Source organism: Triticum urartu, chromosome 1A (genome assembly GCF_056163025.1).
Source record: "Triticum urartu cultivar PI428250 chromosome 1A, HENAU_Tu73, whole genome shotgun sequence".
Classification (NCBI taxonomy): domain Eukaryota; kingdom Viridiplantae; phylum Streptophyta; class Magnoliopsida; order Poales; family Poaceae; genus Triticum; species Triticum urartu.
The window spans coordinates 8072636-8087673 of NC_141873.1; the positions used below are offsets into that span (position 1 = coordinate 8072636).

Below are 15038 nucleotides of genomic sequence, written 5' to 3' on the forward strand. Positions count from 1 at the left end.
TCCTGTTTACTATTGATCTAATGACAGTTGATTGAGACTTGCCATTGTCGTCTTTCGAAAGCGAACTCTTATCTGGTTGCACTCGGGTTCTCCTGTCGACTTGTTTTTCAATAGTAAATCACAGGCAGTATGCCCTATTTGAAAACATGCAATGAGGGTACGAGCAACACTCCCCAAACTTGGCATGACTCATCGCCATCTTGTATTCATGATCTTACCTCTATTGGTCACAAATGCATAGCATAGGATCGAGTGGATCGGCACCCAATAGGCCAGATTTTCCTATCTTTGATGTTAGAAGTGATTCCAATCTATTTTTCTATAGTGATAGTTCACACATTAGCAATTAGCACTGCCTCAAAGCAAACATAGGAACTAGGGAGTTCATCGAGAGAAAGTCCCTTTAGTTTCGTACTTCCCTGTTTCGGATTTGCATATGTCTTTAATCGCAATAGTTGTAGAGAAATCCCTCAATCACGGGACAATCCTCCAGGGCAAAGGTACTTCCAAAGCTCAGAAGGTTCATATGTGCATGAAAGGAATGAAACAAATTCCATAGAAAAAATAGGAAAATCCCCACCGAGATCGGTACCTATCTAGATCCCCAGCTTCGACAACAAAACTCCTTCGCATTTTGCGACCATTCCCGCGAGGACTACGATTCGGATTATCTAATGTCATCCCCAAACAAAATTACACCTCTTAAGAGGAAGGGACGGCCCTCTATCCGGTGTGGGTTCCTACGAGTTATTGTCTGGTTCCGGATCCAGGTCCCTCTGCCCTTGCTTTTTGTTATTCCATAGGGGTATGGATTGAAGTAATCACTAATCTAGGAAAGATGGATCTTTAGCTAGAAAAACGAAAAGCCAATACGCCATGTATCAAAACAATAGGGATAGGGGTAGTTGTATACCACCTACGAATAGGAAGATCCTGGGTTTTGTAAGAAAACTACGAATAGGAAGATCCTGGGTTTTGTAAGAAATCCAATTTCATCAATTCTAAGCACGGTAACGGCAGTGCTCCTATCCAACGGCCGGGGATCTATTCGATTTCTCAATTTGCTAATGCCGATAAGCTTAGGTTGTTATTTCATCGTCTTGCGCTAAAAAGGCACCCTCCTATTATGCTAACAAAGGGACGGATAACGGCAAAGCGGAACAGCAATAGCGAAAGCAGGTACAGTAACGGCGCAATCCCTAAAAAAAGAATCAAAATAGAGAAATTTAGAGCGTTGCGAATTTCCTTCTTTTGATAATGCTACCCACACAGTCACGGCTCCTATCCGGTCACCAGGTTAAACAATTGATTCCTCTCAACGCATCCCCGCGGTAAAGAGCTAGTCGTATTCTTTTGATAATTCTCTAGTTGTATTCAAGCAAGAGTCCTCGGCATCCTACGAAAACAAGCGCTAGGAATATCAATAGCGTTAGCGTTAGCGTCCTGGCCTTTGCTTGGGGATTCCTCTATGGAATTCCAAACATGCCATTGCTTTGCCTTTGCTCGTCCCTTTGATTCAATCCTTCTTCTCCTCGAAAGCTACAACTAGAAAATATATTCTTCTTTGCCGGTGCGAACCCTTCTTTTGAATAACAACCATTGGCAAGACCAGCGAAATCCGAATACTAATCCGAGGAAAGCCCATCCCTACTTCCCTTTGCTGTTGTTCCTCGAAATCCTCTACTAGTCATTGGTTTCAAAGCAAAGGTATCCGGTATAGGGGGTCGTGGGCAGGTTAGTGTTTCATTTCGATAGGTGATAGTGGTATACCCAAACCATATGGTATAGGTCTTCGAAAGGAAAGTAAATCAAGTCCATCTTACAGGATTTCTTCACTTGCTTGGGCTTAAGCGATACCAGTACCCGGAGAATAGTTCAATTCTCTTTCTCCACATGACACCCTTGTGTTGTCAAACTAATGAATCCCTCTCCGCCCCTGCTCCGACAAAGCAATAAGCACTAGGGTATCCACCCACCCGCTAGTTTGAATAGCCGGTTTCCTCCCCTTCCGCTCAAGCTAAAGGTTCTGGGCTACGGCTTCCGGTTCCGTATTCCGATTCGTCTTCGGATAGCATTAGAAAATCCCTTTCATGCCTTGCCAATACAACTATTATTTTTCTTAGCCGAGGAGCCTTTGGAAGTACCGTTGTTGGATCGGATTGAGCCATTATAGGATCGGATAAAGATTCACTCTTTGCCAATGCCTGCTTCCTTGGTTTCCTACTTTCTGCATCGAAAGTGACTTTTTGCTCAGTATTGAGAACCACTTCTTCTCCTTTTCGAGGCGTAGATCGCCCGTCATCTGATTTGCTTCGTCAAAGCGGATAGCATTATGGAATTGATTATATTCGTAGAAAAAGCACCACTATTTAATCAGTCCTCGGAAATGATCTCATCCAGTACTTCTCTCAGCCTATTTGCCAAGACTTTGGAGCATAGCTTGTAAATGACATTGCACAAAGATATCGGCCTATACTGTGATATTTCTTGGGGGTTCTACTATCAGCAAGTGCACTATTATTTACTTCCCCGCGTACTTAAAGAATTGTTGGTAGCAAAGAACAGCACCTGATAGAAAGGATGCTAACCAAGCCTCTTCTGTTTAAGCAAGGCTAAGCCAGAATAAGGGGTACAGTAGGCTGGTGACCCTGACGATAGCACTAAGACTGCCTCGGGAATCTCCTCAATCGTTGAAGAGTGCCTCGGGAATTGAATAAAAGCACTGATATCCATATAATCCTACAATTATGCTCTATTCTCTTGAAGAGAAGACACTTGAACTTCGTCATGTGCTATTGATCCTTTTGAACCTAAATTCACATTGGCATTCTAATCTTTGATTATTTCTTAATAAATTCGACCCGGAAGGCTTTTTAGCTGAACATAAGGAGTGGTGTGCGGACCCACAGGCAGTTACCAATATATCATTAGATTAGTTAATTCCCACGCCCCAAACAGGCGTCACCACACTGCCTCCCAAAGGCTTCTTTTAGGCTTCCCCGCCACATCACACGCTTTCTTGCTTTTGCTAATCCGATCCAGAAAAAACGAACATTCTCCCACGTGCTTCGGGCCTTGCAATAGCAGTAGATGCTACAGACGTGGTGTCATTATCAGCGATTCCGCAATCGATCAGAAGAAAGGGAATATAACCTGCCCCTCATTGTCCTTCAATCATGGTGCAATGAATATCGTAGATAGAGTGATTTCGATCTCATATAGCTAGCTTTCCTTTCAAAGTGAAACGATTTTCCTTTTACGTTGAGATATTTGAATTGGATTTTATTTCACCACTACTATCATAACGCACAGAAAACACTGACGTTTCCGCTCGCTTTCAACCACTGCCACTTTACCTGAGCACTGTGACGCAGTCGGTCAAGTATTGAGTTTCTGCTAGTATATCAAGGACTTATGAGAACTGAAAAGAAAAAAACGAAAAAAGGAATTCTCATAGTTCATTGAATTAAGGGAGGGCCATTCGTGGGGGGTTCGTGGAAGAGTTGGGTTCGATTCCCTTTATACGCGATGTGGCGAAAAAGACTGATTCAACGAAATATGCCATGGCAGCATTAAGATTTAAAACGTGTCGTCTACTTCCAGGAAATGTTCGGAACAGAGAACTTTCTCTAATCCAACGCCGTATTCTCCGAAGATTGAGGAACAAGAGGAGATCCATTAAAAGAAATCTTTCTCGGAGAGAAAATCTAAACAGTAACATCAAATCACAAACTACACGAAAGTTGTCTCTTTATTATGGGGATTTACCCATAAGGAAGATGCACAGAGGAAGAGAACGAACTTCATATATCCCTTTTTTACTCAATCAAGAAACAAGATCGGACGTGATTCCGGTTCGTCTCCATTTTAGTGACACTCTTCCTCAAGCAAGGCAGCCGATAAGTCATCGAAGGGTTTGTTTGAATAATGGACTGGTAACCATTACTCATTTGAAAGTTTCCCACGGTGATCTAATATCTTTTAAAGAAAATGACGCGAGAACCCGCGGTTTTGAAATAAGGAGATCTTTCTATATCGACATATCAGTTGGAAAAATCATAGGCAAATTCCTATCGGCCATATCAGTTGGAAAAAGAAGAGGCAAATTCCTACCGGCCAGAATCTGGAGAAGAACAAAAAAAGAATGGTTCCGCTTACTCACAACTCAGAGGGGATGCCGCTTACTACTCAAATCCAAGGAATTGCAAAAGTTGCGTTCTTATATGCAAGAAGAAGACTTTGAAAGAACAAAGAAGTTTGGATCCGCAAAAGTATGCTTAGGCAGTTCCTTCGCTGAGCACAACAGAATGAAGAGGAATTTGTTTCATTTCAAATACTTCTTCTTATTGAAAAGAGGGAAGGAGAAAAACCGAAATCTTCCTACTCGAACAATAAGTCCTTTTGTAGAAAAGTCTTCTTTATATAGTAATTCGACCTATTGCTCCGGATCCCCGTTTACTAGGAAGATAAGAATCAAAAGGAACGAACTACCTACTCATTATTCGGAGGTGAATCATAGAACACTAAAAGCTGTGGTATCTTATGGACCTAACATAGGTCACATCCCTCACGACATAAGATTGAAAGATCCAAACCTTCCTCTTCAGAGCGGAAACGGACGTGGCCAAAACATATAAAAAAAGATCCGCCTAGTCGCTCATAGGGACATATCTGTCCGGATAGAGGATAGTCTAGATCAATTTTGAGAAAAACCTCTCTCTATATAGATAGGTATCTCTGTGGATAGAGATAAAGATAGGGATCCCTATAAATCGAAATATATGGAAAAAGTGCACTTTTTGACTACTACTACTATTTCTTAGAATTTTTCAAGGAAACATCGTTTTTTCGATTTTGACTGAATTGGTCGGAGCGTAGACGAGCAAGCAGAGCCCAGGAAAGAGGTCAGATCGTCATAGAGCAGTCGACTATAAGTATAAGACTGCTGGCCTGAGAGAAGGCAGTCTCTCTCGGGAAACATGGCCCAATTTTTCTTCTTTCTTTTCACACGGGCAACAATTGGGAATAAAACAGACCATGAACATGAGTTTAAAATGTAAAAAAAAGGGAAGAGTGCATTCTCCACTTTCTTATCTCGAAAATGCGTAATATAGTGATGTCATGTGTCTGTTTCTCTGAAAAGGTGGGTCGGCCCTTAGGGCAAACAGTAGTGCCAGGTTCCATTGTGGAATGGTCGTTTGCCGGTGACCTTTGTCCGCTGTAGTACGAGTGACTGGCGCATTGCATCCAATCTCTCATGTCAATGAGTCAGTTAGAAAACAGCTCCAAATGAATCAGTGATTTCCCCTTTATTTCCCTCGGAACCAAGGGGAACAAGACGAGATTCCGTGTTCACTTATCGATTCCAAAATGAATCGAATTCGTGAACTTTATAATGATATTACTCCTCTTCCTTACGGCTCCCCTATGCCTAGTGATTTCTCGTGCTCGATTCATCCCATTCTAGTATATCTACTCGGCTATCCTTAGAAAAGTCAAAAGATAAGGAGCTCAACCTGTGGAAATCCTACTACCATCGGCTGTCACATTCGTTCCCACTTACCGCAGGGATGGATCAAGTAACTGGTGATTCTTTTCAAGGTCAGATGCTTTTTGGGCTTATTTTCTAAAAAATCTTCATTTTGATCAAAAAAACCCGGGGTTAGGCGAATGCGCGGGTACTCTTGATCTGGCTGCTCCATGTAAATTTCCTCATCCAACTCCCCATTAAGGAAAGCCGTCTGCCCATCTGATGAACGAGAAGACCGTGCGAGGCAGCCCGTGATAGTAGTACTCGAATGGTGGTAAATCTAGCCACAGGTGAGTAAGTATCAAAGAAATGCCTACTTTTGCTGCTATGCGGATGGAGGACTTTTGGGCCTGGCATTACGAGAAATAGGGATAGTTCTCTGTCCGTTCTGCTTACCGGATGTTGATAAAAACGAAGCAGTGACGGGGTACCCGTGGATCCACTATGCAATAGACCACTCGGGTAGTGTTGCCATAGGCGACACGCAGAGCCTGCACTGTCAGATGGGAGAGCGCCAACGGCCTTTGGACGATGTTAGGAACGGGGGACCTTGAAGGATCAGGAAGAGAAACAACTGAGCCACCGTCAGACTCATCACCGTCGGAGCCAGCGTTGTCAGGCGCCTGAATAGCATGGGATCAGTCCATCATCACCCGCAGCTTCACTTCACTTCAGTTCAGCTCAGCATACTAGGGAGACCACGGGGAATGTGAGAGTACTGACATATGACCCAATCGCGACAAAGCCTTGTGCTGCAACAACTGTGGCTAGGGATAAGAGTTCCTCGGCTGCAACTTCCAATAACTAAGCTTGCGTAAAAGTATAAGTTAGCGGGTCTTGGTTCAATAGTGGATCTTGGTTGAGAAACTCATAGATAGAGATTGATCTGTTTGCTCTCCGCTTAGTGGTTTCTTACTCAGTCTCCTCATCTGAATAGATGGTCGCACGCTTCAACTAGAATCCAAACCATAGTAGAACGGGGGCTCAAAAGGAAACTTCAGAGCTGGAATATGTAATCTCCAGTAGTACACTTAGCCCTTCGGCCTTATTTCAACTTGAACATGAATTTGCAGCACATTTTGGCGTTATTATATTAACATAAGCATTGAACACTGACGGCTAGCCCATACATGCAAACACAAGAAATCAAACCAAACAAAGACACTTAGCATAGGAGTAGATCGGAATCAAACTAAGACAAAGAACACCTGACATGAAAACAAATGTCTCCAGACACTTATTGAATTTAAACCAACCTTAGAAAACTAAAAAGAGTCTACGGACTCTTCTATTCTAGCGAGATGCTAGACGAATAAAGAGCACTTGCTGCTCCACCCGCAGCGCTTCCTGCCTCTCCTCCAAACCCTCTATGCGCTCTCTGGTAGCGCGAATGCGCGCTTCTTTCTTTGCAGGATCCATTGTTCTAACACTTCTCAACTGGTTGTTTAGCACTCTACGGTGCCCTTCAATCTCATCTTTCAGTTGCTCCGTTTCGGTAGCAATTGCAGAAAGCCTGTTTGCGGTTGCAGCATCCATAGCAATGCGTGCTAGTACTCAATTTCTTTGTGATGAAGTGAAGATATCTATATACCATTTATAGAGTGGTAGAGTAATATCGCCATGCAGTACGAATTGCATGGCTGCATGCAGCCTTTATGAACAAACAAACTTTGCAGAGCCGTTTCACCTAATCGATTCCGTCGGCGGATCATCCACGTCACGAATTGAATGGCAGGCACAATTCTTACTAGTTCTCCGCCCTACTTTTTTAAGTTGAAGACTATCAGGCCTGGAAATGGAAACTTTGGACCCGGGAGACGGTTTGATGTCTCGTACATAGCCAGCCCAGGGCGCTGCCCATAAGGGTCACTGTATGTAGGTTTTCAGCTCTAAGGTCCCCACTCATCACAATCGTTGGCCCTCATCCCGCATTGGAGCATAGCGTTAGTATCTTTCGGTGTATCAACAACATAGGCACCTGATCTATTTGAACCTTAAACCACAAGGGAAGTTTTCACATAAGCTGCCTTTCTCCCATTAAAAGGTGGGTACCTTTCCCTAAATCCTTCTCCCGTGCATGCTATTCTCCTGTTCCCTCGAAGGGCGGTATCAATACGGCAACCCGAAAGCTCGTTATCAAAGTGGTCTCTTCTCAAAAGCTTATCTGCCAGATGAAAACAAGTTCATAGTAACAGGCAACACCCATTGATAAAAACCATAATCTGATTCAAGATCAAGTCTTACTGAAATTGGATTTCCTTTTCGTGCCATATGTCGCTTATACTTTACTTTTTCCCCTTTCCGCCCTTTCCTCTATTTGTTCGATAGGGTCTTCATTTTATTCGAATTCTAAACCCATTGTCGTCCACAGTTTCCTTGTCGACGCGAAGGGGCCAGCAGCCCCCAAACCAAAGTCTGAGATCAGAACTCATACCGCGGTTGTGGCTTGAAGGCCGCATGCAAGTTCTTCAATATTTAGAGAGTATGTGTTAGTACGAGATTGCGCTATCAACTTATTTCATCTTTCTCGATGATTAGGACAAAATTGTATCCCTTAGGAACCGTACATGCACCTTTGTTTGGATGCCGATCGAACATTGTTACAATACGAAATACTTGAATGCCACACGCAATTGACTCACCTACATTTTATGCTCCCACCCTTTTGTAGAAAAAGCCATCCTGGGAAGATATGGCTTAAACTATCTTTTTCATTCTGTTTTCTTTTTATATGCAATTTATAGTTAACTCAAAATTGGTTCGTTCCATAGAGATAATACTTGGAAAAGGAAGCTCTGCTAAAAGCAAAATCGCGAATAAGTTCAAACATCAAAGGTACCTGTCTACATCTACCTACCCGAAGCTACTAAAACATCATCAAGACTTGAAAGCGAGGAGATACCAAGCAATGTGACATGTCGATACACACAAGAAAGCGCCATCCATCCCTCGAACTGAGTGAGGTGACACCTTTTTTACTATTTCGATGTAGTGAGATTGCGATTGAACAAACAAGAGGGTCTGGGAAAGTCTGATGTGGCTTGTTCGAATAGCAACCTATACTATCATTCTGTTCTTAAAATAAAGTAAACATCGACGCCCCAATGTCTATCGAAGCCTTGAATAACCCGAAGCATTGGCAAGATTCACCCTAAGAATAAATAAGAAGATTCCTCGTATCTTCAGTGGATAGACAGGGCGCAAACCACCCCTATTGCTGTTGACTTCTCCGCCCGAGGTAACATAATGTAATGCCCGAGAACCCACCTGTCCGCCTTAAGCTCAGAATAATGCAGAAGCAAAGGACGAGCCTATCGATGAGGATGAACACCATACTTGTTTCCTCTGGCTGACTGGCACTTGAGCCTTCTTCTTCTATTAGCTTCTTTTTATCGAAAGAAGCCTCTAATGGCGCCTTAGCCTATGTTGAGACTGGCCTGCCTGCGTGGAATCTAAAAAAACAATGAAATCCATTCACACAAGCTGGACCATTGCCTTCGGCAACGCCCTAATTCCTTTCCTATCTTTCTTCTTTTTCTCAAGGACCTATAAGAAGAAGCAAATCCCTTTCTTGAATGGCCGAGGAAGAGGCGGCACTGAACAGAACAAGATCCCCCTCTACCTATCCTTGGGGCTGTGCGCATTCTTAAACTTGAGCTGGGTAGGACTCAGGAGAAGGGTGCCTCGGGAGATAAGTAGTTCCTCACCTAAAGCCCTCGTAGAGTCTAAGTAGTGGACCAGAAATATGACATCCTTCCCGCTGTACTAGATTTTATCTGGTTAAAGCCAGGTGTGCACATTATATTCATTATAGAAGATATAGAAGATACTGCCATGCCAGCTGTTTCTTATTGGTAAGCTTGCTTTTCGTCGAATGTCTCTAAAGAGTGATGGTGAGTCGAGTAGCATGAATTGTCTATCCAAGGGGTCGCTAATGCGTTATTTGTATAGGATCTCAGTTATTATTGTCAGCTAGATCTACATAATATGCTTCACGCGGAGCCCTTACTTGGTTCGATTGGCATTTTTCTTATCATCCATCCACATAGGGAGAAAGGCCAAGGGCCCAGTGGAGTGATAAAATGAATTATCCAAATTAAGCTAATCCCGTGTCCAAGTTCAAACCCCACATAGCCACTCTTCTTGATCCCCCACCATCACTTGAACCGAAGAATCAACCCGTCAAAAGTTAGTACGCACTGCTAGATCCTGGAAATAGCTCATTATCTGGTAAGCAGGCGAGGATGCATCACATATATATGTGACATCCGGAACCTCAGATTTGGGTTTAGCATTTACCTGTTTCCTTCCATCCAACCTGGGAAGGGATCCCTCCATGTGCTCTCTATGACACTTGGCCTGATTGTTACCACCGGTATCTCTCCTCGCATGCAGTTGATGACCATCTCGCCCATGGCCTTTGTGAACACATAAGTGTCTTGCCAACCATAGAGTTTGGCCCTATGAATAAATAAATTGCACAAATCAAATACTTCATGTGTGTATTCGTATCTACAGACATGAGAAAGTAACAGGGAAATACTAGAATACCTCGACTACCTAACTCTTTCATTTCTTGAGTAACAGAAGCAGAGGCAGAAGAATGCCTTCTGGAGTCAAAAGCCAACTTGGTCTCAGCCTCGATATCCAACATGGTATTCTGATGTGCTGAAAAATCTGAGGAACCTATCCCCTTTGTTATGATATCCCCTAAGCAAAATGGCTTCTCTAGTATCAAACCTTGCCTCTGCCCATTCACATATGCTGTTTGGCCAAAAACATGACATGCAAACATACTACTAAAGCTTGTTTGTAAGCTTTTGAGATTAATAGAAATAGGTTACCATTTGATTTCGACCACAAGAAACTCTTATTTGGCATTCTGACCTGTTGATACTTGCAAGAAGAGCTTCAGTCTTCGAAACCGCTGCGCGAAACTCATTATCCGGAATGGCTCCACGGTGTTGATGTCTAGTGCTACATCATACCTGCAAGTTGCAATACTTTTATTGCTATGGAATGTGAACTTACACATTTAGTAATGGAAGCAATCCTTGGTGCAAGACTAGTATAGCTTCACGAACCTCTCATCAAAAGTGGTATTTGTTGCAGAGTTTACGATAACATCCACTTCTTCCGCGATCTCTTTGGCTAACTCAGGAGCAATGCCAATGTAGGCTTCCCTGAAATTACCAACGACCGGAACCTGCTTGCTTAATACAAAGCTGTGGTAGTTTTTCCTATGGATTTCCTGTAAACATCTGAACAACTCAGTATCTTCTACCTGTATTGCAGACGGAAAATATGGTCATTTGCATGAAGAACAGAAAGTAGTCCGAAGTAATCATCATACCTCGTTCTTCAATCTTTTCATGGCTGCTTCATTGTCCTTGGCCTTGATCAACACGTATATTTTACCAACATCAGGATTTGTCCTTAAAATGGGATCGATAAGAACTGATGATCAGAATCATACAAAGTAGAATGGAAGAACAAAGGAAGGAAGTCAGGTAGCTTAGAGCAAGACAAAGGCAGAATGGAAGAACAGCCTAAAAGTGGGGGGCCAGACAGAAACTGTCTCACTCAAACTGGCATTTGAAAATGCTACCCGCCCTTCCCCTATTTCTGCATTTCATTCTTCTATTCCTTCTGCTTGCTTTTCTATTTAAGCTGCTCATAAACTAGATCCATAACTTACTCACTCAGATATTTACTAGAGCTTGGAAGTGAATGAAGGAGACTCCGAATCCTATTCAGATTGCACGGAGGGCTTGGAAAGAGGCCTCTCGTGTAAGATAAGATTCCATTCCTTCCTATCGAAAGGCTCCGGTAGTAGAGCTCAATTCGGAATGTTGATATAAAAAAGGGCAGATACAGAGAGTTAAGGAACATATGTTGTTGATCAAGTCTTTGGAACATAGTTAGTCCCATCCCTTCCATCCGGCCACTAGTCTAGTTCGGTCTCTTCAAGGAGAGAAATCCTTTCTCTTCTCTTGCTCTTGCGGCGGACACAGTGATTCTTCGTTCTCTGGTTGATGGCTTTCAAAAGTAAATTCCAGAAAGAGCCATTTGATCCCCATCAAAGTCTGCATTGAAACCCTTACACACTAATATACTTGATACTCGATCTATTTCACCGTACTTCTACTTCCTGACATTAAGAAAGTTTAAAACAAGGTCCTTCAAGAAGAAAGGAAGCACATGCTTGAGACCATTACGATTCCTGTTAGTGATTGTGCACTTGCTGCTAATGTTAGCTGTATTCAGTCTCTGAGTGGTCTACCTGTTGCTGCATCATAACCGGCTGACTCCTCTATTGGATGCTGCTGGTTTATACCTGCATTCCAATCCGGTTTGATTTAGAGAGAAATCTCAATCCAGCCTCAATATTTTGGATTGATCAGACAGCCTATTGTAGAAGAGATTGCTTGCTAAAAATAGTACCGCATTTGTGCTTAAGAAAAGGCTTTCTTGTCCGGGGTCTATATCCACTTTTAATACACCACGCACCCCACTACCAAAAACTTCTCTTTCAATTCTAAACAAAGAGAAAGCTCACTCAGGCTACTGAACTTGTAAATACAGTTGCGCTCATGATAGGGATTCCGTTTATGGCGTGAGGTGAAGTTAGAAGCATACCTGGATATATACTCATAGTGGCTTCCATACCTATCTCCGGTAGAACTAACAAAATAGAAACCTATGACTAGTAGACTCATACGAAAACTTGAAAGATCTATTTCATTAGAAGAGAAAGTTCACTAATCTATGGCCTAGAAAGCCAAAAGAAATGATCAGTCCAATGACAGAAGGACAGAAGCGCGTTCCCTTCGTCCTCAATGTGCGTCCACAGCTTACTCGAGTGCTTGAGATATTCATTTGGTTTAAGGCACCTTCATCGTAGGAAGGAAAAAACCCGGATCCCCGGGCGGATCATTCCCTCTAACAAGCTAAACAAGAGTCCAGGAGCGAGAGAGGAAAATCCAAAGTGCAAATAACATAATATGAAAAAAGAAAAAAGTTCTATTGAGTTGTTGAAAAAAAAGGCACTTTAGAAGCGAAAGTAGACTATTCTCGTAAGGGAATATCGTAACGGGCGACTAGGTAATATAGAAGGCCGACCCACCCGAATCTCTTGGTGGCCTTTCCCTCGGCTTCCATCACAGAAGATGTCAGCAATAGCAATCCTTCAGTCAATAGAATCAGTAACTATACTACTTAAATAGTGAAATACCAACCAACACATAAAGCAATAACCAGATAGATAGAATGATAACAGGTAATACGAAGATATCAACACAGCCGGAGTCACGAGGCTCGATAATGACCAATGGGTTAGGATCTGAGGAAGCTTAGTTTGGATGATGGAATAGGAACCTTGATGGATAAGGCTCGCAAGGTAAGTAGGGGCCTCGGCATCTCTATTTCCTGAGAAACCTACTAAAACTACTTCGAGAAACCTACCAATTCGAGAAACAATACAAACCTACCAAAAAAACTAATTAATTACTAGCCCCCCCTTTTGGGTGGCTTCCACTGCTTGTGCGAGTGAGAAATGATATTTCGGATATCCTTGGGCTCCAAGATCTCGAGCAGAGAAAAGTCCCGGGGGAACGTGCGTACCATGAATAGGATCTCCCCAGGTTCCAGGAATGAAAGAAGTGAGTCTATCTTGCACCTTAAACCAGGGAAATCCTTATATTCAGAGCACAAAATCCACTTTTGAAAGGTTTCTTTGTAATTGTCAGGCGGTCCCCCCGCCCCGGAGGAGAAGCTTCTTCTATGGCTATGGCCATTCAATCTTGTGAACTAATCGAGACCGAAATTGGATAAAGAGATACAAAAGGAGAGGAATACCCAATCGATGAAAGAACATGAAACCCTTCTGTTTCTATAGAGGTACGGGAAACGGTTGGGGGCAATAAAGTAGGTGAAGTGGTTGAATTTTGCGAGCTGTTCCAACCACTGCTGGATGTGATTCCAAGAGCCGAATGAGAATGAATACCACACAGAAGAGTCAAGACCGGGCTCCCTAATAGAATGTTTAACCGATCCATTCCGGATCGATCGAATTGGTACGGAAGTTGTAACATGGGAAGAGCACAGAAAACACGACTTATTTGAATAACCCGGTGACCTACCAATTGTAGAAGTAGGATTTTTGGCAAGCAATAAGCACTTAAATAATACAATTCGAGTGTACCAGATTCTTTATCATTTCGAGGAAAAGGTTCGGGAGGAAAGGGAAACAACAGAGGGATCCGAATCGAACCTAAATGGGAATGACATGAAAAATCTTTTTCAAAACCTATCATTAAGGGCGTGACGACGATATACGAGAGGAATAAAAAAAACTCGTGATTGGTGTGGAGGGGAAGATCTGCTTATGAAATTGTTCAAGAAAGAGTCGTCTCATTTCCTTACTTCTGCGTTCTTTCGAATTCATTCACTTCGACGGCTGGCGCTACGCTAGCTTTGCATGATTAGCTCCGACAGAACAGGTACTGCATTTCCTTAGTTGGATCCGCTCTTTCTCTCTCGTGCAGTTGTTGCTTCCGGCTATTTATTCAGTCGTCAATCAGCATTGATCCGGGTAGTTAGTCAGTCTCTCTCTTTTTGCCCGTCCTTCTCTATCTATGAAATTCCTAATTCAGGGAGTTCGCTTTCCAATATCTAAATGTTCATGCAAAGCAACAAACGAAATGCAAGAACTGTCACGCAGAAGTCACACAGTATGCTGATCGTTCTGAAATGATAAAAAGTATGGGATTTCATAAGAGATTCATACATAGAGATCTAAACTCATGGAAGGGCCCGGCCAGCAAACGAGATCTCTTACATCCAAAGGACCATGCCAATCGAAGATGAACCATTCACCGAGCCGAGTATGTGCAAGACAAGACACGGCTAGATAAGTCAAATAGAAGATATTGCTTTTACACGAGCAACTCTTTTCTTCATGTGGGTACAGCCCACTTTTCCTTTGATGAAATGCGAACACAAACTTCAGGCATCCAAGAAAGAAGTCAAGATCGAAATCGAAGCATTGTCATTGGGTTGAAGATCAATTCATATCGACAAGACTTTCCATTCATCTTTTTGTTGATATTTGGATTCCGTTTTCAAATAAAGTCATCTTGTAGTTAGAAATCACCTTTAGAATCATCAGCCTCTGTCCCTACACTGACTCGCTTATCCGGGATCGATCCTCACTACGGTCATTTATTTCGAAACGAGGATAGGTCTCTCGCGGAACGAGGTGTAGATTGAGAAGAAAGATGAGCGTATGGTCCATACTCACTCGGGTTCAAACTTATTTTGCAGGGAGAAATGGGTACATGCCTGTAGATCTTCTTCTCACAGCGAGCACTTGATTACGGAGCCTGATTCTATATATTATTTATGGATTATTATAGAATCTATATTTTTCTGCAATTCATAGTGGGAATCCTATTACCGATACCTAAACGTTTTCTTTGTCGAAACAGAAAGGAGGGAAATTGGATAA

The 15038-nt window shown here is 42.7% G+C and overlaps 1 protein-coding gene across 1 annotated transcript; it reads right to left on the minus strand.

Moving 5' to 3' along the window:
* Positions 1-6823: 6823 nt before the first annotated feature.
* LOC147988246 (fatty acyl-CoA reductase 2, chloroplastic-like) lies at positions 6824-12185 on the minus strand. The gene is made up of 8 exons (XM_087534338.1): positions 12170-12185; positions 11814-11867; positions 10884-10987; positions 10615-10814; positions 10418-10518; positions 10096-10294; positions 9830-9991; positions 6824-7043 (listed from the first exon to the last, which is right to left on the minus strand). Exons 1-8 carry the CDS (start codon positions 12183-12185, stop codon positions 6824-6826), a joined length of 1056 nt encoding a protein of 351 aa, XP_087390464.1.
* Between the last annotated feature and the right edge of the window lie 2853 nt (positions 12186-15038).

Excerpts from the sequence above, each read along its gene's own strand:
- LOC147988246 (XM_087534338.1), bottom strand. Across the intron at positions 10,815-10,883 it reads TGAAAAGATTGAAGAACGAG|GTAGAAGATACTGAGTTGTT; the intron begins GTATGATGATTA and ends TCTGCAATACAG. Across the intron at positions 10,519-10,614 it reads AATACCACTTTTGATGAGAG|GTATGATGTAGCACTAGACA; the intron begins GTTCGTGAAGCT and ends TGCAACTTGCAG.